Below are 27669 nucleotides of genomic sequence, written 5' to 3'. Positions count from 1 at the left end.
ATAGGATGAAGTGGCCCAGCCTCTGAACCTTTCAGCCAAACCCAAGACATCTGATGGCAAGTCTCCCACATCACCCACCTCTCCTCATATGCCAACTCTGAGAATAAATAGTGGGGCCAGTTCACTAAAGTCCTCCGTGCCAGCAACGTTAGCTAGTCCTTCGGCCAGAGCTAACACAATAGGTAAGCTCAGTTTCATTTGGCCTTCCTCATAACAATTAATAGGTGTTAATGGAAAGTGGGCATTTATCAGCCAGTGCCAGACAGTGGTCTATGAGCTGGCATGGGTTGACCATACTACTACATTTGTTGATGTCAGTGAAGAAACTCCCACAGACTTACCATTTCAGGAGGAGTATCTTAACTTTTACAGGTTCAGAAAACAAAGACTTGTGTTATTTCAGATACTGCTTTATCAATAAAAGTTAATAAATGCTGTTTGTTTAATGGCATACAGTGAAGACAGCGACCTGTCTAATGGTGAGCATTAAAGACCCGTGATATTGTACTATGTCATCTAAAAGTGATGGATAAACTTTAAAAAAATTCCCTTTAAGTTAAAATTCTACATATGCAAATACATCTCTGCAAAATGACAGGTTTAATCCTTAGTCTGCTAAAAAGCTGCATGGAGCAATATTTCACCTTGGTCTAATAAGCAAAAGAATCACCAGGTTCATTCAAAAAACCAAGTTTGATGTTGTATCTTGCAAAAAGTCTCGACTGGCTGTTTTTAATGTTGTTCCAGAAAATAGTGTTAATACTTTCTCCTGCCAAAACTACCTCTTTGCCTAAAGACCATCTAAATAATAACAGTCTTAGTGGTGATTTTACAAGTCCGATGTGTTAAAGGGGCTGCTTTTTGTGTGTATAAGTAAAACGTGTACACACCCCATTCTTCATCCTTGTAACGGAAACATTTTATTCCCTGAAGTGGTTGAATATAAACTGAATTAAGATTTCAGCATGTAAATCAAGCTGTGTTTAGGGAATTAAGTGAGGTAGATAGTTGTACCTTTGCTACTGTGTATCTTATTGCTCCTGAAGCATCTCCTGCTGGCCACTTTCAGGGATGGCACAAAAAAAAAAAAGAAGCCATAGGTCAAACCTGTCAGAAGCTGTTTCTGTGATATCTCAGTGCTATGTAGTAAAATCTTTTTGTGTCTCTATGGGTCTCCCCCAAGCTCATTGTAGTCCATATTCTGCCTACACAGACACCAGGAAGACCCATAGTTAATGTCCAAAGATCAAAACAGATCTAGCTCCCGCTGTATTACCCTCTCACTGTGCATACATGATTATTGCTAATGTTGGTGAGAGTTACGTATATCAGACAGAGAATATGCTTCTATGTCTTTTAGAAAAGAAAATAACTTTATTTGGTGTGACATGTTACAATTACATAAATATTTTGTAAATATCACATTGTTAATTGTCAATGCGTGTATTATTAACCCTACACTCTTTAACTGTGGTAGGTAATAATGCATTTAATCTTTAATTTGCTTGGCCCTACTGCTCTCCATGTACAATGCATTGAGTTTCAATTTTTTCACATTAAATTTTTTGTCCTTAATAGAGTGAGCATCACATTTAGATGTGGAGTTAAGCATCTGACCTGCATCTCAGTGGCAGGACATCTCTTGTTCTCTCCTCTCCAATCTTCTTTCCCTACACATCTGATATTTTTCATAGGTTTGAGACCCCTGCAATTTACTTCTTTTAACAAAATGCAGATTTTGAAATGCTGTACCTGTAATGAGTGATAATGTAATTGGATAAAAGCTGTGAGGATGAATGGAGCTTTAAAGGTCACTCTTGTAAGAAGAATTAATGTGTTATACCATTAATAAACCATAGAAAACTGTGGAGCAAAAGATAACATACTTAAGTTATTGTTAATGACATAGAGTTCACTGCTGTATATCTCTCAGCTACGAATATAGAAAGTGACTTTTTGAGGTTGCTGAGCAGTATCACTGTGCATACTGTATATATAAGATAAGCAGTCTTTAACTGGTGCAGGAGCTGGACGGACATAGCCTACTTCTAACAAAGATTTATCCTTTAATGGAGGACTAGAAGAAGGAAAGGCTTCTGAACGCTCTACAGAGTCTTTTCCTGCTAACTGCTAGGTCAGATCCAACCAAAGTTACAGCAAGTAAAACTCATTACCATGTTGAAACCGTTTGGTGATCTTAAAAAAGTGAGCATGAAATTTCAAGTCACCCTCCAGTAGGAGCTATGCCACAAAAAATTTTGATAGCATTTTTAGCAAAGGTACCAAGGTTCCTAAAAATGGTAGAGAAACTGGATCACTTTTTTATCTTGAGATATGAATCCCTCTAAAAAAAGTCACTGGGAAATATGCAGTCATTTGCCAGACAGTTGCTTCCACCATTTGAATGACTGGAGCTGTCAATGCAAGGCACAAGTTGTCTGTCCTAGGTGTGCACAGCCCACCTTGCTGGGATGCAGCTGAGCTGTCACTTTTCACCGCCACTAACTTCAAATTAAAACCGTTCTCTGAAAGCATTTCTTTAGGCTACTTGGTTCGCGTGGCATGGAGAAATGCTCATGTATTGTTCAATTGTCTTTGGAGGACGTAAACTTATACCCTCCTATGATTAACAGTATAGCTGCATTCAGGGATACAGATATGTAGTCCTTTTCTAGAGCTATCCCTATAGCGTATAAATTATGCTACAGACTGAGCAGTCACAAATGTCGTGGCTTCATGTATGACTTTAAATCCAAGCATTTCTTTTTGGGAACAGGCATATGTCCATGTACTAAAAACAGAAACAACTTCTCTCTGCCCTTTGCTATTTTGTGCAACTTCTCTATGCTAGTTTGGCAATCCTTGTAACTAAGTGCATTTTATGTAATGCAGTTCCCCTCTCTGTCAATAATTCACCACCTACCCTAAACAACAATAAATTACATTCAACTCGCTTCTATATTAATCATTTCCCTGCACACCAGCATCTTGGCAGCTACTGAAAAACATAAGGAGTGCTTGCTTTTATTCACTGTCATGTGCCAAACTGTCTCAAAGATAGCAGTATTCAGGAAAAGCCAAATATTCTGGAGAAGGGCATGAATTCCAGTTCCTAGGCAAATTCGGCTGTGTTACAGATTGAAAGTATTATACCTAGCCTAATCAAGAGCACAACCAGCAGTAATACTACTGTTTGTTTGTTTGTTTCCTTTCTAATTTATTCTGACTACATGCAAGCTTGATCAGTAACAGATGCAAAGTGGGGAAGAAACCAAGCAAGTTGATAAAATGGAGGTTAAAAAAAAATTATCAGCTGGTAGCACTGTGGTGGTGCAGGTTATATCATTCCTTATGCTGGGAGAGCTGGAATTACTGGAATTCCATTGGCTGGGAATTACTGAACTGGGTCATTTGATAAAAGCGATGTGGATCAAGTTATTTCATATAAAACTCTCAGGGTTCCTGGGTATTTAGCCAAAAGCTAACTGTTAGTAAAATTAACAACAGTCAAACTGCACAGAAACTTTTCTTTCTAGTTTTTGCGCGCCAAGGAAGACAGGAATACCAGTCCCATTCTGTCTGCAGTCTAAAAAAACAACAATAAAAACCCAAACCAAACTAAAATCCTGACAGCAGCGCAGCACTGAACTAATCTGACATCAGCTTCTTCCCCTGAAATGTTTTAAGCAGCAAGACAATGTCCTACGTTTTTTGGCAATCAGCGGATCAGATAGAAGAGTCTAGCAATACAACAAGGATGTGTAATCTGACATGATTAGACAAGGCTCTTTAGGAACAGAACATTCATAATTGAGACAAAGAAAGAGTATTAATAACACTTTCCTAACACGGCAGTTAGCCATTTTATATTTCCTTTCTTTAATCTTAGTGTTTTTCAACAAATCATGGGATTTAATAGCGTGTTTTGGCAGATTAGAGGATTTATGGCCCAGATGTTTTTTGTTCTAAAAATGGATTAGGGTGTAAAGTTTGCTGGAATCCATGGAACATGTTGAGGCAAGCCGGTCATTTTGTGTGTGATTAGTGCCTGCCTTCTGTCTCACAGTCCCTCCATCTGTCACAATTCACCAATGGATCTGGTTAGATTTAGCCTCATGTCACAAACAGAAGTCCCTTTTCTGGGCAATTTCATATTACAGATTCATTTTATGCCGTTTTTATGCCCTAGTTAAAAGACAGAAAGAAGTGTGTGCGTGCGCGCACGTGTGGGGATGTGGAGAGGGGGAGGGAGATTGATAGATATTAGCCTCTCCTTTAACGTTTGAAAAATAGACTGGGGCTTGGAGTCTCCCATCAGTATTCTATCCTACAAATCACATGCAGATCATAATAAGTATAATCTACAGTACGCTAAAGGAAAAAAATGACGAAGTGTCACATTTAAAATTAAATAGTATTAGCTCTGCCAGTGATGCTTGTAACATTTTAAAAGGAAATAATTCAGTGACTACTAAGGCTAAGCCCTAGGCTGTGAATTTGCAGCAAAACAGTGGACATTTGACCTACTATTAGCAGCATGAATAGGAGTGGGAATGTAGGTCCGTGTAGCTGTGGTTTCTTATACATTTCTGAATGACAGGTGGTGGTGGGGAGCATTCAGTGGATGAGGTTTCTCTTCCCAGCCATTATGCATTTCATATCTATAGCAAACCACCGCCACCTGTGGTTTATTTTAATGTATTCACAACTTTTAAGAAGGGGAAGAATGAAATGGTCTATTTTTAAGAGTTTGGGATCGCTGGCATGATCAAAGCTTCCCCTAACTCTTATCCGGTTACATCCTGCTGCATACAAACCACAGGACTAACCTCTGCAGCGTCAGGGAAATATTGAAACTAATGGGATCAAATATCAGGACGATGATTTTGGCACTGAGGTTTCTCATGCTTTCTATCCAGGTGGCTCTATCATAACAGTAACAGAATTACAAAGCACGGATGGGTTTCTGGGCATTACCTTTTAACTCCTTCTCATTAATAATGATAAACTATTGGTGCATTTCATCGATGAAAGCTAAAGTGTTTTCTTGTAACTTTCTTTTTTTAAGATATCCTTTCTTCTATCACGTCGTCAGGTTATTTAAATGACCACGATGCTGTTACTAAGGCAATCCAGGAGGCCCGACAGATGAAGGAGCAACTTCGGAGGGAACAACAGGTGCTGGATGGGAAGGTGGCTGTTGTGAATAGCCTGGGTCTCAATAACTGCAGGACAGAAAAGGTGAGTTTCCGAGACTCCCTTTGCAAAGGGTCAGAGGTTGCATTTGACTCTCCTTACAGACAGATAGGTTCTTCCTCCCTTTATTCCCCCCTTTTTCTTGCTCTATTTTGTTCTTCCCCATTTTTAAAGAGAATAGTTGCTTCTTTCAAAAAAAGCAAAAAGCAAAATGAAAACCACAACCAAAAGCTGACATGAGAGAGAGACCTGGAGACCCTTGGGGGAGAGATGGGAGGAGGCGGAGATAGTTAAAGCCCTCACAAGAACTTTGGAGGTCATTAATTCTCTGTTCCAGCTTGTCAACGTGTATTATGAGAAGGTGATCTTGGAAATCTCTGGGTCTGAGTGGAAATCTTGCTTTATGGAAATGCTTACATGTGTTTGTGAGATGAGCTGGATTTGAAAATATTCAAGCTTCTTTAGGAACATAAGCTTTGCTGATACTCAGGCTCAGCTTCTGGGTATTTAGCCTTGTGAGGTTGTCATATATGATATTTTGTGACCATTGCAATGTAGCACTGTCATGTCACATTAGATGACTTAACAAAATTGAAAAAATGGAGAATTGACAACACAAACTGCACCAAATATTTGCAGTGAAACTTAGAGGCAGCAGAACGTAGGGGCCTTACCACCCTTTGCTTTGGAACTGGCCTGTGAAGCTGTGCTCTAACAAAATATCGACAAAGTGAGTATTCTCGAGTAAAATTTGTATGTACTGTAACTGTCGCATATGTCAAAGAGGTTGTGATTTGCTGCTTTTCTCTGGAAATACCTGATGTCTTTCCGTGCACTGCCCTGGCTTATGGAGGATAAATAGACCTGCCAGTCCTTGCTGCCACGTTTATAGTGAGCTGTCCTTATAATACTGCCACCTAAGATATACATCCAAACTCTTGTGTGCGTCTCAACATCATATGCTTAGCAAGACTTTTTCCTCAATTCCATTCTTCCCCTGCAATATTTTCTGAGGTGATGCAGCCTTCGTCGTGCAGTACAACAAAGATGACCGTTGTTGCATTTGGTGTAAACTGAATTTTATTGAAACCGCTTCTAGTGGCTTTTCACTGTAAGGCCTTGTGTGAATCACTGAAATAGGCAGATAAATAGAATGAATAAAAATGATCAGCTATTTAGCAGAAACTTGAAAGTCAGTCATCCTAGGAAGCTTGTGAGTCAAACAATATTGTCCAGAATGAGCAGATTGCTAATTTGGATAGCTTTCCATTTTCCCTGTTTTTAGATGGAGTTTGATCAATAAGCTGTGAGAAGCCAGCAGTCTGGGTAATGAATGTTAAATGTACATGTGAGTCTCTCACTACTGTACTTTTTTCATCAGCCTGTCCTGGGTGTAAGTGATGTAGAAATGACTCCAATTTCATGCACTTTCGTGAGAGGAAGGGGAAGGAAAAAAGAGGTCAGTGTAATAGGTATCTGGCAGTACATACAATCTCTCTTAGAAGAATAAGAGTGCTGGTATGGGGAGAGAGAAAGAAAGAGAGGGATGGAGCATGTTTATGGCATTTCACATAGAAGAGTACCAGAAGGGAAAAGGGAAAAGCAGAGTGTCAGATATAAGAAGAAGTGATCACAAGCACAAAGGAATTTATATTCAAATATTTAAGCATTCTTGAAAGGATGCTCGGAGCAGAAATTTCTTTTCTCTGCTCCCCATGTCGAAATGACTTTAACACTCAGCCAGATGCTAATGCAAAGTGACTCAAGCTATTCCTCGCAAGCATAGCTAAATTGCCGTTATTTGTTAAGCGCATTGAATTCAGCTGTGGATACAGCAGTTGGTTGCATTCAGAAAGCATCTGTACCCTTTTTTTTTTTTCTTTTTTTCTTTTTTTTTTAATCCTCCAAAGCAGAGACAACTCTACCTATCTCCCCCCTCTCCTCCCTTGTGCTGGCTGGGAATTGTCAAGTGACAACCGACCAAATCCTTTTGGACAGGAAGCCTTCATCCTGAGTTCTGTATACTTGCAAAGCAGGCCTTGTGGTTGGATCAGGAAGCCCATTAAAAGCACTTTGATGGTATGGAAATTCATCTTCATGAAGCACCCAGGCCCCTAAGCAGCATGCTGTTTAGCTGTGGTTACAGATCAGTCATTCACATCGGAGGGCAGTAATTGTGCTGACGGCTTGTTCGGCAATGGAAGTACATAAAATAATCCCAGGCCCTCCACCATGGCATTGCGAGTTAATCTTCTTTAATACAGATCAGCTGTTGTTCTAACACATGACTTTATGCTGGCTCTAGTGACTCTGCACAGCCTTTTGATTAAGTAACAGGAGTGGAACCATCTGCATTCACTTTATTCTGTTACTTTCCTATTGTTGGGATTCGCCTTACCCCTTCTGTTTTCACTTCTCACCCTCAACCCCAGTTGAAGTTTATTTTCCTCTCTAATTCATGCCTCCTGGTGGGCTTGTGGAGGGCAGAGAGGAGTTCTTTTACGAGGTAGCAGGAAGAAAAAAATTGTTTGCTCAATTGAAAATTTTTCTAAAGCAACTGTAGGCTTTGGGGTTTTTGTTACAATAAATGCCAAAACTTTATTGGGGTGCATTGATTTATTTTATTTTATTTTATTTTATTTTATTTTATTTTATTTTTAAAGTGTAGACAGGAAAGGACAGAACCAAGTCTGTTCTTTCCTAGACTATAATGGCATTTGAGTTGCTGGGGTGACCACTTAAGCCGCTAAGCACTAGTTAAGTTGCACTTTTTAACTTCTAGGGTCTCCTGAGCTGTCTCTTGCATTTGACCCAACAGAGGAAAAGACATAGGCTGTAAAGTTTAGGTACTTGTTCTCCTTTCCCATATATGCTCTAGGCTGTCCACTGACCAGCCAGCTGTGAAGTTCAGATCCAGACAAACACCCCAACTTCTCTAACGTTTGTGTCTGTTTGATCTAGGACTTTAAAGTTTTCTCTCTTATTCAGAGCAAGATTGGAGAGGAAGGCAAGTGTTGCTATTTTGAATTAAATTTTATTCTGTTTTTCCCTGTTTTCAAAGGAAAGAAAAAGAGGTAGTTGGGAAGATGGGTAGTGAGAAATAGAGTGCTGCAGTGTTACCACTGAGGGTTTCCCTTCAGAAGCTCAGGGTCCCGCCGAGGGACTTAGAGGCAGACTCCTGAACTTTTGGGACATTACATTTGCTCACTGGTTGCTTCCTGACAGGGAGATTTTGAGGTGGGGGATGGAATTAAAAGAGGGTTAGCCTAATGCAGCTATGTGTCCGTGGGCATATTCGTACTTAGAAAAGTACATTATGTCTGTAGTTATGCATAGAAGACTCTCCTTCCTGTGGAGTGATCTCAGTCTTTATAGGCAACAAACACTTGTCTGGGGCTATCACAAACTTTCCTCCCTTCTTTGCTGCAGTGGCTAGTGTGGTTATGGAGACTTACAGTTCTCTGAAACCTGTTGAGTTTTTTGTTGCATGAATTGCTGCTGCAGCCTACCAGCGAAGGTAGGCTCTGTGCAGTTCTGAACACGTATGTTAGACTCTTGGTAGGGATTTATCTGCCAGGGGTAGCTGGGCAGGCTCAGGGCTGGAAATCACCTTTGTGAGTCTCTCTTAAAGCTCTTGGGGCTTTTCTCCACACATGTACATGACCTGTTATCTGGCTCCTGGTCCCAGATGGGTTGATCCCTGTGGACAGCCAGACCTGCCAGCTGTAAGGCAGTAGTCAGACAGGAATTTTGTGGAATTGGAGAGAAACTGTATAAAAGGAGTCATAAATGAGAAAAGATTTTAAAAAATGGCTAGGATGATTTGGGTGAGTCACTTTATGGGCATCCAACTTGGACCATCTTGAGGGATTTGATTTTCAGAGGATTACAGTAAAAACTACGAGCATCATGATGGAACACGGATTTTACTAAAACCTATTTTAATTGCAAATGCAATAAAACATATTTTTACATTACTTTTCTTGGAAACATTTTCATGTATAAATGAGAAGTGTGTGTATATGTTTTCTGGTTTCTTGGAAACCCAGGAGCATAGTTTTATTTGTAATTGTCATCTACAGTTAATTATAGCTTGACATGTACTATACATAAACAATGTTACCTTTTATACATGTAGCTCAGAGCGCAGATTGTCATCTGGTGCAAACACCACAATGGGCAACATCAGCAAGTGGACTCTGGTCTATTTGTTCGGCCCCAAAACTGCCTGTTCCTCTACAAAGGAGATGTACACAAACACAAAGAGCCAGCATGTGTGTGCATGCATACAAGCCTACAGTGCACTCTTTCAGAGATACACAGCACAAACATGCACTGAGCTAGCCAGTAATTTTCTGACTATAGTCAGACTCTCAAGCATTCGTGTATATACCCTGGTAAGTGTAGAAAAGGAGGAAGGGGGCACACAAGCAGGTATTTGAGATGTGCCTGTGTACACTGGTACAAATGCAGGTACTGGTTTCCGAATGCTGGTGCCTGCTGCTAAAGGTGCTGGCGGCTGGGACAGTTGTGTAAGTATACACAGCCACACAAGCATTTCAGATGTGTATGGATGCAGTCACACTCATAGCACACTCCGAGATGAGTGCATCCGAATACATATACCTCCTGTACTGAAGTGTTTCTTAACCTGTGATACAAATTCTCCCTGTTATTGCTTGGAGTGTATCCTTTTAAAAGGCTCTGACATGTACTTGTCTGCTGGGCTGTAACTAAAGAGCTATTTGTAACAATATTTATTCCAGCATTGTAAGCAGGAACCTATTTATTACTTATGCTTATAGAACACCAGGTTCAGGATGTCTTTCCTCCCATTCCCACCCACCCCTCCTCCCACCATCCTCCCCACTCCCACCCCCACTTCCCCCTCTTCCCCTTAAGAGAGTGCCAAACATGAAATGACAGTGACCAATGTTGACTTAATGTGGATGTTTAATAATGAAAAAAGTGTGTCAGTTCCAGCGTTAGTTACAAATGGCAGTAAGTATATCGGGTGGCAGCCCTGTAATAATTTTACATCCATCATTCCTTCCTGATGCCTCGCTGGCTGCCTGATGGATGGGGATAGCAGAGTTAACTCTTAAGAAACTGCTGTGATCTGCTGAGCTGAAATGAATTCTGTCCCTGCTCTCCCCTCGGGGAGGAGGAGGATATTAAGAATCTCAAAACCGCAGATCCTGGTGTCTTTGAGAAATAAAACACTGGAGCTCACTTTACTAAAGGCATAAGGAATAGCTGGTTCAACACATGGGATTTAAATTTCTCTTGCAGTAGAGAATTTTACTTCAATAACATTTTTTTTCTTCCCCTAATGGTTAAATTTGAACCAGAAAGTCAAGAAAAAACTGGAGGAGAGAAGGGCAGGAAGGAGAAGAAAAGAGAAGGGTTGGTAAAACAGACTCTGACCCCGTGCTTGCTGCAGACACTGACAGTCCGTGGGTCAGACTAGAGTGAATAAGTTGTAATGACTGAAACTGGGAAGAATGGGACCTGGCGCAAGCCGGGCTTCCCAAACAGGAGAAACCCACTGGAAATAAGTCCAGAGGTGCAGTACTAACATCATAAACCAAATCACTTTGTAAGAGTTGAAACCTGCCCATTTTCATAATCTCCGTAGTATTTTACTGGAAAAATACTTCAGCATTCTCAGTGACTAGCAGAGGCTATATTACCCACAGACATTACATACACTTATCCCTGCAAGTTCAGCAGACCGCTAATATATATGTCCTGTAATTTGTAGCCCACTCTATTCCTCACTGGCCTGTAAAACACTAGGAAAAATGATCAGTCTAATATTTTTGTTCTCTTCTCACAGTGTGAGCAGAGATCCGTTTGGAATAATTATTATACAATGTGGGGACCAGGGAGTATCTTGCAGACAATGGACTGTTACAGTCCCACAACACAAAAGTTAACATATTTTCCTAACAACTGTATAAACTGTATGTCCCCTTCTTATTACTCTTTTCCCTACCCTCTTCCTAATTTTGTCTTACTGAGGTTCTTTGCCAGCAGAAATTCTTCTGTGCGGGTTGCGGTCCTCTTTGTTAATGCTATCAACACAGAGCAGACAGTTTTCAAAAAACAGGACAAGAAGGCGAGCAGGTATTATGTCATCACCCATCCATCACCCTGTATGTCAGCCTTTCAGTAAGTCCAATCAGCAGGCTCAACAGGATCATTCATGTTCAAGGAGTCCTCTATTCAACAGGGCTACTGTATCCATTGTCATTTCTCCTGAAACTTTTCTTAAATTTAATTAAAAACACTGTCAAGTTTGCACACTGCAAAGATCAAATTTTTTTTGCCCAGCACTGGTAACTAAGCATTAAACAACTTGATTTGCTTTAGCTGAAAGTTTATTCCTTTTTCTCTCCCCCCCATTTTTTTTGCCATTTGCTTTGTGGAACTTGTGTATATTTATATTTACAGCCTCTGCATTTAATGGCCACATGCCTTGTTTTCACAGATGGCCAGTGGAAGACTTCCCCTCCCCCCTTTTCTTTTAGTAAAGCCTGCCTTTGGTTTTGCTACTTTTGTCACAGTGCCACTACTCTCAGTTAGCAAGTGCCTACGCATGGGAGGGAGAGATTCTGCAATGAGGATTTCTTTTATTCCCCCAAGGATTTTAGCTCTTTAGCTTAAAACGCCTTTTTTTTCCTGATTGATCATCATCTATTAAATGCCCAGATACATTTTTCAAAGAAAAATTAAGTGTGTATATTTGTGTGTGTCTTTAGTGCATCATTATGGCAGGGATGCATGGGCAGGGTTAGCTAATAAAAAATGAAACATACAGAGGGAGGGACAAATGCTGCCCACAGATGTGTGCATGAAACTCCCATTGAAGTCAAGGAGAACAGCAGGCAAAGAGTCAAGGGAAGAACCCTGGATCCTTGCAGCTGCTGAAGTCTGAATGGGAATTTAAGTGTTCGTTCACTCCAAAGGGCAGAGATTGGAAACATTCACAGGCTAGTGTGGATCAGGGAGGACTGCAGCTGTGTATACCTTAGTGGAAATTTTATTAAGCCCAATAAAGATGGATCAACTTCCTCCTGAAAAAAAAACATACAATTGATTTGGAGTTCTTGTTATGTCTTTTGAGCTTTTTGAGTCTTTGGGTTTAAGTTCTAAGCTGTGCCCTACAGCCACGAGAGCTAATTACTTCCTGAGATTTTATTATTATTTTTACATAATCACGTGCCTCCAATAGCTAGGGCTTTCAGCACATTCATGGGCATCAGCATCAGTGCATTACCTCTCTTCAGTGTAATAGAGGCTGAGCCTGATTCTTGTGTGAATTGTGTCCACTTAGTCTCCTGGGGGATCAGCCTGTCCTGTTCTGCCTGTCCTAGTATGCAGGTGTTTGCTTAGCTGAGTGACAAACAGCCACTAGTGTGTTTTGGGGGTGCTGAACTTTACCTTTAATTGTATTGGTGCTGACGCTGGGGAGTAGACAAGCTAAACCTTACTTCATGACTGGAAAAATGTGGTGGTTTCTTTCTAAGGCGATAGCCTAGATAGTATGTCAACTTCTTCATTAGGGCTGGAAGAAATGTAAGCAAAGGTCCAGCAGCCTTCATAATTTGCATACCTTCTAGGGAAAAATGGAAAAGAATAGTTTGTGTATCTGTATTGCTGCTGCCCAGTTGAGTCACCTGTTGTTTAATAACAATTGCCAGGAAAGCGGAGACTGTGTTCTTGCTTTCTCTTTACCTGTGTGTAGATGCTCTTTCCAAGGATATCCTGCGTGGGTTGTGATTTTCATCTTGTTTCATTTTTGGTGTGCCACCTCTCTTCCCCAATTAACCCTTCCTTTCCTCACTGATCAGCTGTAGCAGCTCTTTCTGACTCGCTGTGAAATCCTTCATTAAAATTTACGCGGCAGATTTCATCCAGAGATCTCAAAACTCTTCACAATGGTGGAAAAATGTCACGATCTCCATCCTGCTTAGTTGGGGAAACTAAGGTGCAGCGACTGAACAATTCACACAAAGTTACAGAGCATGTCAGCCCAGAAAGCAGTCTACATGAGAAACTGGGTCATGTAACTCTTAACCTATTTGCAATCAGCGGATTACAGCTGGATCTGGTTGAGGTTGATGCCTATGCCCGCCCTGTAAAAACTTTTGTAGGAAGGAAGCAGTGTCTCATCATTCTACTTTGCTTTTGCTTTCCTTTTTATTTCTTCTTTAAAGTAATGGGCTGGGCCAGCGCTACCTGCGTTTTCATTTAAAAATCCTGACTTGCACTGTCTCTCAGAGCTCGTAACCAAAGAAAAGGAGGACCTCAGTGTCCTCATTTCCTCTAGAATTGCTACTTCCCGTCAGTTTGTTTCCAAGTCAAATAATATATTTTACTGAGGAAGTAATTCTTTCTCAAATAAAGAATTAAAAAAAAAAAATCTTAGGGACCTGACCCCTGCCAAGTTATTGAGGATTTTCCTCTTTTTATTTCAGTGGACTTTGTCTTGTCTTCAGTGCTTTGAAAGGTAGTGACTTGAGAGTCCTTAGAAACCAAAGACCTATGTCTGCGATGTACAGCAAAGAAAATGACTATACAAATTTGAGCAAATTCCCCCTGTGACTGGGTGTCTGTTCCTGAGAGGGGAGTAGTTAAATGTCTGGGCCTACTTAATCCATCTGATTTTTTCCCTATAACACCTCATGGGGCACCTCTCTACTGAGTCCATATAGGACTTCGTATAGATTACAAATCAGATGCAATGATTTCTAGGCAGTATCGAACCAATCTGGATTTGAATATATACCGTAAACCAAAAGATACAGTTCCTTTACCAAGTGATGTAGCCCCAATTAAGACTAAATGTAGTAATTCTGAAAGAAGTACCATAAAACCAGGAAGAGCCACAAATAAAGAATGTTACTTTATTTTCTTGCTTCTAATACTGCATTTAGGTTCTGTGGGTGGATTATTCCATGAAAAAGAGATCTCCGATAAGCAAGACTGAAAGAGCTGAGGGGGTGGTGAATGCATTGTTTCTTCATACTCAACTTTGATGCAACAACAACAACAAAAAAAATCTCCCAAATGATAAATTGCTGTGACATTATAAATAATCTTTCATCTTCTTTGGTGGTCCACAGAGTTTATATAATTGGAAGGCTAAAACCCTTCTTTGTTGTTTCTTCCCTTTTCATTAGTACAGTAGAACACTATAAAATTGTGCAGCCAGAAGGGGTTTAACAATTACTGAGTCAACATTTGAAAGTCTCACTCTGTTTTATCATTTTATGCATGTGCTTTTTATGAGTTTTACAGCCCTGCAAGCGTTACTTAAGCAAGGTCCATTGTAATGGCGGATCTGTAACTGCTCTTATTTTTATTTTGCTTTCCCTTATAACATGTGCCATCAGCAAGGGTCACAATTCCACACTCACAAAGAAATTATAAGCTTGAGGTTGTAATTTTTAGATAAGAATCAGGAGTGCTAGTTTCAGTTCCTAAAACTACCAGTCTTACTAGGGAACCTTTAATATGTGACTCAGTTTCCCATGTGGTAAACAGAGTTAATAATACTGCCTTTCTTTGTGAAATTTTGTGGCTAAATTCACTGATGAGTGCAAAACACTTGGGCAATGTGATCTGTTACACAGAAAAACCTAAATCTAAATAGAAGATCCCTCCGAAAAGAGCTGGAAATTCTCTTACAGCAGTTATAGGTGTAACAGGATCTGGACTGTAACATGGTTTGGACTGGGACATAAGACAGTGTGCACAGTACGTATTTTGAAGTACCATGGCATTAACATGCAGGATTAGAGCCTGGGCCGCAAATAATTCATCATGTGCAAACCTCTGGGCACACCTCTCGCTACTGCTGGTGGTTCCTTTAAGTTCTTCCAGCTTTCTTTCATCCATAATGCCTACCTACCTCATGTTTTCCACATTTTGAAAGGCTGTGGATGAAGATTCTATAACACAAGCTATTCTGATGTTTATTATTGCAAGAGGCAGAGGAATTGCACAGAAAGATTACTTTTACAAAGTCTTCACTCATGTCAGATGTAGGATAAGACTCTTCACCTTTTTGGAGAGCTAAGGAAAATATCATAATGTTGAATGGATAACACCTGGCACCACCAGTGTGTCTGATAATTAAAGATGTTTTTCTGTCATAAACAGAAGTGAACTTTCATTGCGGGATCATAGTCTAGCAGCTAATCTGCCTAGTACTTTAAGATTTGGTGCATATTGACCAAGATATGTGTCGGAATGGTTGATATTTACTGGGGCTTGCTGAGAGAAGACTTCTGCCTCAGCACCACAGACCACACTAGATGCTGTCACAGGCCCTGCTCAACAATCTAAGATAAAAACTAGCTTATCAAAACTCAATCTATTTGAAAATACCACCTTTAGAGTTTAGATGTGGGAATTTTTCCCACAGAGCAGGATGGTAAATAGCTGGACAAACTGCACTTGGAGGTGGAGGGGGGAAATGGGACACTAAAAAGGACAGTAACAGGCAACCATCTGTTTCTTTTTACGTATTGACACTGAAGGGAACAAAGGTAGCAGGCACTCTGTCCATCAGTGTATTTGTAATTCTTAGGTGCAAGAACTGACGAGCAAGTTTCTCCTTGCAGTCTGTAGGTAACTGTGTTTGGCTCTCTCCAGCTCCTCTACAAACGCATTTTTTCTGCCTGGCCTTTCAGTTCACTTGGAATAAGAAAAGCACGAATGTGAAGAGAAGTGCCTGAACACTCCTCCTCTGGTATTCTACATTGGCTGTATCTCTGCAGGCATCAAACTGAGAGGAAAAATATTCATATCAGGGGAAATGGGGGTAGGGTTAGGGGAATAGAAAAGTGAAGAGTGGACTGCTTCAGTAAAACTGCTAACCTTGAATTATGCAATCGGAAAAACAGCTCTTGCCAAAATACAATTCTAACGGAGTTCAGAGTACTGTCAGTGTTTGCCAAATACCCTAGCCAAAAGGATGTCTCAAAGAGGGGGAGGAGGGATCCATTGCCATATGCCCAACATTCACAGTATTCTGGAAGAACTGTGGAGTCCTTCAGGAGTGAAGGCGTGTGTATGGTCTCCGGTGCACCCTGAGCGTTGGTACCATGATCCAACACAAGACAGGAGCAGTAAGGTCAGAGGGGAGTAGGCAAATATATCAGAATGTCTTTATTTCTCAAACCTTCCAAGGTTTTGCTTCACGTTTGTATAGTAGTGGGAGGAGTTCTGGCAAACATTATCAGGCTGTTCTACATATGTTTTGACTCTTCTTGTTTTATGTTTCTTCTAGAAAGAGACTGCAACCAAGTTCTTGTCATTTTTAGATCAATGTTTTGTTAAACTATGACAGCTATCCATGACAGAGAGCCAAGTAACTTTTGCAGCTGACCACAAAACTGAGTCTGACTTGCAGTGCTTAGTCATTTTTTATATTTTTTTTTTTCTACATGACACATTCCATGTGTGTATGTGTTTTTCATTGTTCTTTTAAATACAATTAGAACATTGCTAGGAGCTGTGGTACAAATCAATCTTCTCCAGCAGATTACTTTCTTTGATTAATAAAGTTTTAGAAACTTCTCATCACATTGTGGCTATTGATGAAACCTCTCTGGTTATACTTTGAACAATTGGGCTATTGTGGGATTGATTGCTCTCTACAGTATTATCTTCTCTGGTTTGCCCATTACAATTTTAAATGATCTAGACAACAGAGCTCTTGCTGCCCCTATGGAGAGTCTCTCCTACAATCCAATAGAAAAGATGATTAGGATAATTTTTCCCAACCTCTACCAAAGTTCTTCATAGAGGAAAAAGATAAGATGTCTTTCAGCCTTCTGGGGCCTGATCCAAAATTCAGAAAGTTAGAAGAAAAAGAATCACTTCATCTTTAGCAAGAGATCCCTATGTTTCTTCTGCAAGAGCAGAAGCGTTCCTTACCATTTGTTTTTGCTGCTTTGTGCTGTCTGATTTTTAGCAGGTCTCACAAGCAGTTCTTTGCACCACTTCCCCGTGTTTGGACCAACCTTGCCTGTTCTTCCCAGCAGTATTGGTTCTAGGCTGCAGTTGATGCCACTCGTGCATTTCTCATAGGATGAATAGCATTTTATACCTTTGGGGTGTGGGGCAAATCTGAAATGAAGGGATTATCACTCTGGTTATTTTCTTGTAGCTTTAAAAACCTGAAAGCACGTACGATTTCATCAGCTGAACTCTCTTCCCCATTTCTTTCTCTGCCCAGCAAGACAATTGGATGTAGAGCTTGATAAAATAATAAAATAAGTTTAAGGCATAGTCCAACATAGTGTGCAGGAATGTGCCACTGCCTCCTGAATTCTAGTGCTGTATCACAACTGCTTTATTAAAGTGTGCTGCTGAACCCAGCATGCATGTATTCCACGTGTTATCACCGGATGGTACCACAGCTTGCTACTGTTTACACAGCTAATCCAACACAGCGGAGTGGTGGCAGTTTTAAGAATGTGTAATTTGCTATTGAATTAAGATAATGATGATAAATAGACCCTATTTTTGTATAAACTTGAAACGATTGTGGACCTCTTGTCTGAAGTTCTTAAATAGGTTCTGTGAGAGGAGGCTGGGCTAGCAATGTCAGCAGGTTGCCAGTTTATTTGGGGTCAGGGAAGAAAAGATTTTTTTCCTTTGTTTCTTTGGAGCTTCCAGGAATACTTTCTCCATAAACTGAAAGACTCTGTAGGAACGGTAAAGAGATGCTTCCATCAAATGAAAAGCAGTAAGTCATCAACTGAATGCTTTCAAGCAAAACAATGTGGGAATGCTGCTTAGCCCTTTTCGAATATTTTGTAATTGTAGAAGTGTTTCTGCAGATCAGGATTGGGGAAAATCAGCTGCTGTGTGTTTAATGGGAAGAGCGCAGGACAGGAAATCGGAACGCTGCTTACATATAGTCAGGCTTTTGCATCCTGCCAGGGTGTCACTGATCTCTTTCTGCTCTCCTAATGCTGTTGCAGAGGCTTAGGAAAGAGCAGGCCTTAGACTTATTCTTGCCTGAGTACTTTTTAACCTTAAACATTTCTAAACATTAGCACAGAAAAGTACAGCTGGATGTTTTGACATCCTCTGTTTCAACAGCAACATCATGCAGAAGTTCTATTTAACTGCCACCTTATCGTTGCTGATTGAATTACATTGTCATTCTATATGTTTAAGTAGCAGGGAGTAAATTGTCACTGTGTTGAGAGGGTGGTCTCCCCACTCACCCATGTTTTAGCCGTCCAGAGAGCCACCTCCAAGCGCTGGGGCTGAGCAGCGCAGCCCGGGAGCTCAGCACTCATCTGGCATTCCTTCGCAGCCCCTCTTCGATCATGCCTGCACTCTCTCACTTCATCTAATGTGGCTGTACCTCAGAATGCAAAACTTTGCCCAAGATGGATAGCAGCAGAGCATCTGTAGGCTTGTTAAGTCAAACTCTGATAAACGAGCCATACCCGGTGTGTACCTTGCAGACAGCATGCCGAAGTATTCGCTGACCTTAAGACTCAATCAGATCATGTCGGCAGAGTGTGGTTCTGAATGTAACTGCCTCCGACTTCAACAGCTGCGTTTACTGCATAAAGAAAAAGCTGTTAAGCCTGTGCCCTTTGCGCTCTCAGCTCTGTTTCTCTAAGAGGTTTATACATGATTCAAGAAAAGTCTGCAACAGAATAACTCCCCTCCCCCATAATATACCCAACAAGAGGAGATGTTCTTTCATAATTTAGGTTGATGGCAGCACTTTTAAATGATTTCCGATATAAAAATTTTTGAACTCTATCATTATGAAGTTGACAGTAAATAAATTTTTTCTTGAGGAAAAACTGTTGACTTCCATTATATATCTGAGATCCATTTGGAAGAAATACAAAGTCAACTTATACCTGACTTTCTGTCTGCTGACAGGCTGCTTTGGAAATGAGAGCTGAGTTAAAACCGGTAGATCAAAGAGTTTGGTAAAGCTAAATGCCTGAATAGTTCAGGTGCTTATTCGAAGCTTCTCCAAGCTTTCTGGATCTGCTGTGCCTGGCAGTGTTAGAGAAACCCTTTTGCTTGTGATAGGCTGACTCTGCTGCATGAGCTTTTTGTGCAAAAACCAAGAGGATAACTCATCTTGCACACTTTCGGTGGTGATGTGTCTGGTTGTAGACAAAGCACCAGGAGTGCGAAAGGGATCCACAATGAAAATGAACGTGAGGAGTAGGAAAGTTAACCTCATGTTCCCTAAACTGTGCAAGCGTACAAAGTTGAGCAGATTAGCCTCGTTTCTAACTCTCAAGAAAACCTTTGTGAAGTGACTTACATGAATTTGAACTGTTCTTTGAATTGCAGATGCAGGGACATCACATGGCAAGACGCGTTTCTGTATTCGCATTGTTCTCTTTTCTGTTTTCTTCTATAATACAACCCAGTGACATTATTAGGCTACATAGAATAGTTGTAAAGTCCCCGGTTGCCATGTGAAATCTGAAAGTTTTTTTTAGTTTGTTGATCTTTTACAGTCATCAGGAGTGGAATAGAGCGACAAAACAGCAATCTTTCTTTCAGGAAGAAGCTCAAAAGAATTTTTTCAACTGGAGCCACTTTATTATCATGCACTATCATGTCATTTTTGTAGCTTTGCAAAAGGCACAGTGCCTAACATTTTGAAATGTTAGTATTGCTTTCCTGAAAGATTTATTTTTAAACATGTGATTGTCAGGAAGATAGAATGTTTATGAGTAAAAGTCATTGGGAAAACAAAAACAGTTGGAAAATAGAACACCTTTGTATTTGTAAAGTCAAACAATTCAGGGGGAAGCGAGGTGTTTTGAAGAGAACATTGGAATTAATGGCCCTGGCATGTTGTTCTGGCAATGTCTTTAGACACCGCTGCAGCCTGACAGATTAATTGGCAGCACACACTAGCCTGTTGCAATCCAGAGTTCACAGATAGTTCTGACTAGATGAATGACGGACGGGGTGTTAGTAGGGTTGGGCAAAACAGTCTGAACAAGAACACAAACTGCTGCCCAAGTATCATGCTTAATGCAGGCTGACCCTTTCCCAAGGCCTGAATAAGTTGGAACTATAGGGTTTTTTCCTTCCCTATGGGCTGCTTCCTAAAATACTGCCTTTTAAAAAAGAAAAAGGACAAAGTCACCCATGTGTCTGCACTTTGATTGCAGGCTGGAAATAGAGTAAAACAATAAATACGTTGCAAAAGAGTGTGTATCATCTAAACTTGCAGTCCAGCTTTGCAGTCCCAGGGACATAGAGAGTTGAAGTATTCTTCAGATGTGCAGCCAATTTTATCATGCCTAACTAAACCAATCTTTTCAACACTATGAAGTTTGCTCATCACTAGCTAAGAAGCATGTTTTAAAAAGGACTTGGTAGAGTCTGCAACCATATCCCTTCCAGAAAAAATATTATTACGTATTCTTAAATACCTGGCTCAGTCAACTGTTGTGAATGAATTGTTATCCAGCTTCCCTATCAACTTTCTAAATTACCTATGAACTTTGCAGTTACAATGTTTAATTATTTTCCTGATCCAAATCCCGTCATCTTGCCCATATAGGACAAAACAACACTGGAGACCCTGACTCAGCAACTGGCAGTAAAACAGAGTGAAGACGGGAAGTTTAGCCACGCAATGATGGATTTCAACATGAGTGGAGATTCTGACGGTCAGTACAAACGGCTTAACCTTATTTCCAGGTTTGTGTGTACATGTCAATGGGATCTGGAGGAGAATCCAAGTGCTTTGGAGGCCTGTGAGGAGTAAGAGCGGTTAGCAATAAGTGGCTATGAAACAAGGCAGGAAAAAATGATTCATTGTGCGGTGTTTTAAGTCTGGAGGTGATTTTAGCCTTCTCTTCTGTACACTGCAGTTCTCAAGACTGGACCAAGAATGTATTTCTGATGGTAAAAGGGAATAAAGAAGGCAAATAGATGTGGGATAAATGAGGTCACACAGTGAGTCCATGAGTTATAGACCTGATCATCTGTAGGTGTTGCACGCTCTGCATCTGTAGGAACTTTCTTGGTTTGATGAAGCAAGCATAGTGTTCGTTTCTTTCTCTGCTATTGCTTATGTTGTTATGGAGAGGTAAGCACAAAAACAGGCAGATGTGTAAATGTTGATTTGCTACTTAAGAGAATTGCTTAAGAAGAAACGCCTGATGTTGCCATATATCACCCCCTTCTCATCACAAAAAAGGTAGAAGATAGGTAACATAATATGACCAGCATTCTGTAAGCAGGAAAGGATGAAAGTAAAAAGAAAATCTACATTGATAAGTGTTGGGTTTACATTATTAAGTAGTAAAAATGGTTTAGAAAAGCTGTTTAATGCTTTGTGTTGAAAAAAACAATTAACTCTTCATCAAGTCTATACTATGTGATACTGAATCAATAGAATAACTAAAAACTAGACAATATACAATATATGGGATTTCCTACTGCTTCAAGTAAAAAGAAGAAAAGCCATTAACCTATTGTGAACACTGACTCATTGAATGTGCAGCACCTGACATAGGTTACTGATGGCGGAGGAAGCTGCATAATGAAACACAAGCTGGGAATGTTTTTCTCTTTCTTTTTAGGAAGTGCAGGAGTTTCAGAGTCTAGAATTTATCGGGAATCCAGAGGGCGTGGTAGCAATGAGCCCCATATCAAGCGCCCAATGAATGCGTTCATGGTGTGGGCTAAAGATGAACGGAGGAAGATCCTTCAAGCCTTCCCTGACATGCACAACTCCAATATCAGCAAGATACTAGGTAAGAATGAGAGAGCACTGTTCTTTCAGTAGCAAAACTCAAAAAACTTCTGACTGAATAGAGCTGAGCACCTGACACAACAGAATTACTGTCTCTAGAATGTCTATTTTGCTACTTAATGACTGCACCAAGGACAACAGTGATACAAGCTTCTACCGTGCTGCCCAGTGGTGTACATTAACCATAACCTGAAATGTTCTTGTGTCTTTGAAATTACTGAGATTGTGGTGGTGGTTTTGTTGCGAAAACATGAACTGAATAGACAAAACCAGTTCATTTCATTAGGCTGTTGAACAAGCACAAAATGACTGCTATTGCTTATTTGCCCACATATTTCATTTAAGTAGATTCTGTGGGGTAGCACACCACAGTATTTGATTTGTGCCATAGCACTTTCTGTTCAAATCAATGGCCATAGGGAAAAGATCCTAAAATACCTCCTTTTATTTTATACACTGACAGTTTTAAAGGATTTTTATTATGTTCCTGTTATATTAAATTTCCCTCTAGTACATGATCTCTATCTGCTTTTATTCTAAGTATTCTGAAAAGAATCCTGAAATCAAAAAAAGAAACATCAGAACTCATTTCAATATCCTCTACTCTTCACATTCCAAGCAATATTTGTCGTGAACATCATCTACTGAATTTCATGCCATAGTCTTCCAACTTTTCACTGCTTGCTTAAATTCCCAGGACCGCATTCTGTCCTAAGTTACTCCTCTGTGACATGCTGAATGATACAGAAGGTGAATAATGAGGATCTCTGAGGCCAAAGAATTACTGTTCTGCAGTAAAAAAAAAAATCTGTGACCAAGTTGGAGATGTTGCATTTTTACAGATAAAGACTGTGTTACAGGACCAAAGTGTCCCTCAGGCCAGCGGGTAAAAGCTTAAGCGGGGAACATGTTTACCTGGGCTGCAGGTCTCATTGGTTTTGCAGAGTACAGCTCGAGAGATGTAGCGCAATCGTAATGGCAGCATTCACCAGCTGCAGGGCTGGTAAATATGCTGAGTTTAGACTGGTCAGAGGTTTGAAGTTTAGCTTGATGAGAGTGGTATTATGAAAAGTTAGCAGGGGGCAAGTGGAAATGAGATAAATTGGTCGGAGAGGCAGAATGTATTGGCTGTGGATGGCAGATGTGATGATATTAACCCATGATTAAAAAGGTGGTACGAGATGATTAGATTAGTTATGGGAACAGGATTAGACAGCTAAATTGGTTATGTTGATGGTAAAATAACCTTATACTGGTTAAAAGGGATTATACTGGTCAGAGGTGTATGATGTGATTAGACTGAGGACAGGGCAGTAATAGTTTTGGTCTGTTTCTAAATTGAGAGTAGACCTGGTTAAACCTGTTTTTAAATAATCAGCTTCAGAAAACTACAAGATCATTCTGAATGGCCCTTTTCATATAGAAAGTACAAAGAGAGCTTGATGTTTTCCCTCTTAACTGATTGTTTTGGATAACAACCTCCGACAGCACGCTGCTAATTCATTCTGCTTAAAACAGGCGCTTGAGCTGGGCTGACATTTTACGCAGTCTCTGGGGATCCTGGTTGACATTTTAAAGGGCTTCTAAGCATTTTATAATACCCTAAAATCTGGTTTTAATAAGCCATTCTGCTGAAATTGTTAACATAAGGAATCACCTTTTACTATTTGGCGCTAGATCAGGGAGATATGAGGACATCTTTTTCTGATTAGATATACAGTAGTTGGAGTAAAATGTGCAAATTCATTACAGATCCTGTTGAGGTGACAGACAGTATAGCTAACTCCAAACTCTTTCTGTTTTGCTGCCAGATATGGGGAAAAGCAAGGTCTGAGGCAGTAGGAGATGATGTTTCTACTTCTTTCCAGCATCACATTTAATTTTTTTATTCCACCTATGCAATGGAGAGGGATGTCCTGACATCTTCTTTCTTGACAGAAATGTTACAAAGGTCTTCCCTCAATTGCAAAAGGCCAGTCTTTTGAAGTCAGCAGGGAGCTCTCTGTTAACTGGCGTAGGGTGAGCAACTAGAAGCTTACAGTTCAGCCAGGTATTAGGGTCTCTTTATTAGAAAGCCACAATTTTTCCTTACCATTTTTTTAGCAGCACTGCTACACATTGAGGTCAGAGAGCTCGTTGTCACGGGGAGTAGCTTAGATGGCGTTGTCACCAGTCGAGGGTCATTTTTGTAGTAAAATGAGAGGAGGTGCCCTTCCCAGCACTAGAATTCTCTAGGGATTATGTTTGACACTGTGGTATTATGTTTTGAGCATAAAAATTAGATACATGGATTTGTCACTAAATTCATCTGTGCATACGTTTGTCATCCATCTGTTCATTGCAACTTAAACTTGTGGATAATGATTTTTTTTTAGTAAATGTTAAAAAAGTGCTAAAATGGGTCTGCTGGACCCTATCAATTTAATAATGCATTGTTTAGCTATTTTTGTAACTATTTTAATTAATTTCACTGAGAAATCTACATAAAGAGATTAGGAAAAGATGAAGTTAGATACTACCTTCAGAAATTCTCTCGTGGATGTGTGTGTGAATACAAACCTATACACATACCTATACACTATGCAAGTGTTTGTGTACGTGAGGGTATTTTTTAAACGTAAAATCAGCCTGATTCAGATACTCAGATTGAAAAATGTCAGTCTAATGGACTAAAAGTTAGGCAATATTACAAACAGCTGAAAATTCTTGTCAGCGAAACTTGGCTTAAAATCAGCGGTAAGCAGAGCTCCTAACCCCACCTAGTGCGTGCGCGTGTGTGCCCGAGCACAAGTGCCGGGGCACACGTGGGGGCATCTCTTTCTGTCCTGGACTCAAATAGCTGGCCTCTACAGCCGTGTTCACAGTCATTGTGTGGGCACAGCTCTAACTGCCCTAGCTCACTTTGGGGGCAGGAGCCATGTTTGGTGCCGCAAAGTCTTATAATTTTCTCATTTATTTTCTAAATACTTCAGCCACCAGACCAGGGTGAATTGTGCAAGAATCCTGCTTGGCATTATGTATGCATGCAGGAAGGGGAACAGGTTCTTGTTTTCATAGTCAAGGAGAAAAGGCTTGCATACTTGACCCACTCAAAGCTTTCTAACACAGATGGTGAGCAGAAAGCTCACCCAAGAGTGTAAATCTTCCCTTAAAAAGAAAGATTTTTCAAGATTCTTCAATCACACTTTGTTTGGGCTTGGCACTGTGCATAGGTACCCATGCCTGCCTCTGTGTGTTCATAGACACATAAAACAATGGCAGATAAAGCTATTACAAATATATTTTGTCCAAACACAAGGTATTTTTAACCAGTTTTAGTACATTGTTTGACGATACTCATTCATAGCTTAGCTTGCCTGTGGGTGCAAATTCAAAGATCAGAGTTATATATTCTTCAAGCTTTGAAAATTTCAGATTAAGACCAATCAGAGAGCTGGTTGGATTTTGTATATTACTAAGAAAACAAGTGAAAATGATAAAATGTAAAAAACAAGGGTTTATCATCAGAAAATGTGCCCTTTTTCAAAATTTATTTTGACAGCATTGTTTGTTTAATTATTTATGATACTTCAAAACATACTAGTAAATTATATTTAGTATATTTTGTAAAAACAGTAAAGTCATAATAAGCGGAGGTATCACTGCAGAAGGCAGCTATTAAAAATTTGCTAGGAAAAGAGGTGAGACTGCCGGGATTTTTGTTGTATTGAGTTTGCAGCTTAGGAAGAAAAAACATAACGAATGACATTTATGTATAAATATTGTATGTGTAACTGTATGTACAAATATTATGCATCAAAATTTCAGTTTTTATGGCCCTGATCCTGCAAAGACTTAAGTGTTTGCCTAACTTCACCCGCTATTTGCAGATCTTTTCACGTGAGGGGGTAGGAATCTGCCTGCCCAGATCTGACTGTAGGATTGCAGCAAGTGAGCTAGGAGGAATTGTGCTGGGATAGAACATTTCATGGCAATTTTGCAACAACTGATTTTAATTTCTACCTTTCTGTCCATCTGTTTGTCTCAAAATATGTCTGAGTTCCTACACTGCAGGTCCCCTCACAGCATATAAAGCAAATGTCAAGATTTCTTTAAAGACTAATGTTTTCAACTTTATTATTCATAAATAAAAACTGATTCATCAGCAGGAAATGGGGCTGGGGCTGTTTTTGTAAGCCACTGGGACTACAGCAGGTCTGTAATTAGAGGACTTTAGATTTAGACTAACTTTTATGATTTTCTTCATATGCTAAAACACCAGTGTGCCAGTGTCTACGAGGTGGAATTTGAAAGTAGACCTACATGTGGGCATCTTCCAGTAGAGCTCATACACTTTACGCTGAATTCTTAACATCGTACAACACAGGCCCTATCTATGTTTCCATCTTACGCAGCATTAGTAGGTGTTAAGTGTTTTGGCAGTCTCCACATGTTTATCACTGTGTCATTTAGCCCAAAATCTAGGAGGTACTACATGTGGAAAGTTGGTGTCACTTTTTCTAGCCACTCTCTTTGCCAGAAAAAGCTTGGAATCATTTCTCTGCAGGAGACAAAGCTGGTGACCAGGATTCTGGCCGCAGAGGTTCGCTGCCCTGTGTAACACGGAGCCCTGCCACAGATCCCCATGCACAGATGCTACCTCTGTATGACATACAAAGTGCCGTGCAGGAGTTTTAGTCCAAATCCTGGAAACCATCTAGTCACGCTAATATGGTGCTACACCTAAGCTAATAACAATGTAATTGAACTGGTTCCCATTCCAGAACTAGCTGGAGGATCTCTGCATGTTACATATTGTAAACATCATGAAAAATGAAGTTTTTGATTCCAAAGTAATGGTTGCTAAGAAAGGGATGTCCATTGCTCCTCTTCAGAACAAAGACATCATTAATTACAAATCGGCTGTCTCTAGGTGTGAGGTCAGGCTGTACCAGCCTGTTAGCCCTTCACTCCAGAAGCCCAAACTGCAGCTTGGAATAAAGATTCAAAGAGCAATGGCGAAAATAGTGTCAATAATCAGAAAGGACCTTTCTAGAGGGAACCAAACTATTTTCTTTCCTGGGAAGGCATAACTGCACTCTCTATATTGCGAGTCTTAAGGGCACAGTGAGCTAAGACCAGCCTGAGTAATAGCATGAGCTAAGTACAGTATGAGTAACCATAAAAAATGAAGAACAAGAGGAAGTCAAGTATGACATTATGAACCCATTAAATTGAGAAACTATTCAAACTTTTTTTCCAATGGGAAAATTGACTATTTTCCAATGAAGTTCTCCTCCTAGGCCACATGTTCCATAGGTTGGACCATTCCTGTTATTTGAAATGTATCTTACCCTGAAGCTCTTCTATAGTTCATGGAAAAATAAAATAGGATAACTGATTCAAGAAATTTTACTTTCTGCTCCCGCATTATGACCTTTAAGAAATATTAATTTATAAATTTCAGGAGGTATTTGAAAACAATTGTAAAGTCTTCATTATTTCCCTAGCTCAAATATCCACACTAACATAGGCAGAGTGTCAGAAACAAGACTGCCAGCAATGAAGCCATAGTGCGGCTGCATGGAGAGGTGGGCCAGTATCCCAGTGCTCTTCCCTTCATGACACGTACTTAAATTCTTTAAGTTGGAGCTGGCAGCGTTCACCAGCACTTGGTCTTGGAGTTAAAAACCCACTGAGACATA

General features: G+C 40.1%; 1 protein-coding gene across 6 annotated transcripts in view; it reads left to right on the top strand.

The window, feature by feature from the left end:
* Window positions 1–27669, top strand: part of SOX5 (SRY-box transcription factor 5) — a 337014-nt gene that overhangs the window by 304391 nt on the left and 4954 nt on the right. For 3 of the 6 annotated variants that reach the window (XM_050907886.1, XM_050907904.1, XM_050907870.1), the window contains exons 10-13: window positions 5–182; window positions 5069–5241; window positions 20786–20894; window positions 21813–21986. In XM_050907886.1, the coding sequence (XP_050763843.1) occupies window positions 5–182; window positions 5069–5241; window positions 20786–20894; window positions 21813–21986 (634 nt within the window). The remainder of the gene's footprint in view (window positions 1–4; window positions 183–5068; window positions 5242–20785; window positions 20895–21812; window positions 21987–27669) is intronic. The other 3 variants (XM_050907914.1, XM_050907878.1, XM_050907895.1) reach the window with 1 other exon arrangement.

The sequence above is a fragment of the Gymnogyps californianus genome, chromosome 1 (genome assembly GCF_018139145.2).
Source record: "Gymnogyps californianus isolate 813 chromosome 1, ASM1813914v2, whole genome shotgun sequence".
NCBI classification, from domain to species: Eukaryota; Metazoa; Chordata; class Aves; order Accipitriformes; family Cathartidae; genus Gymnogyps; species Gymnogyps californianus.
Note: the sequence above shows the minus strand (reverse complement) of the source record. Positions and strands in the feature narration are given on the sequence as shown.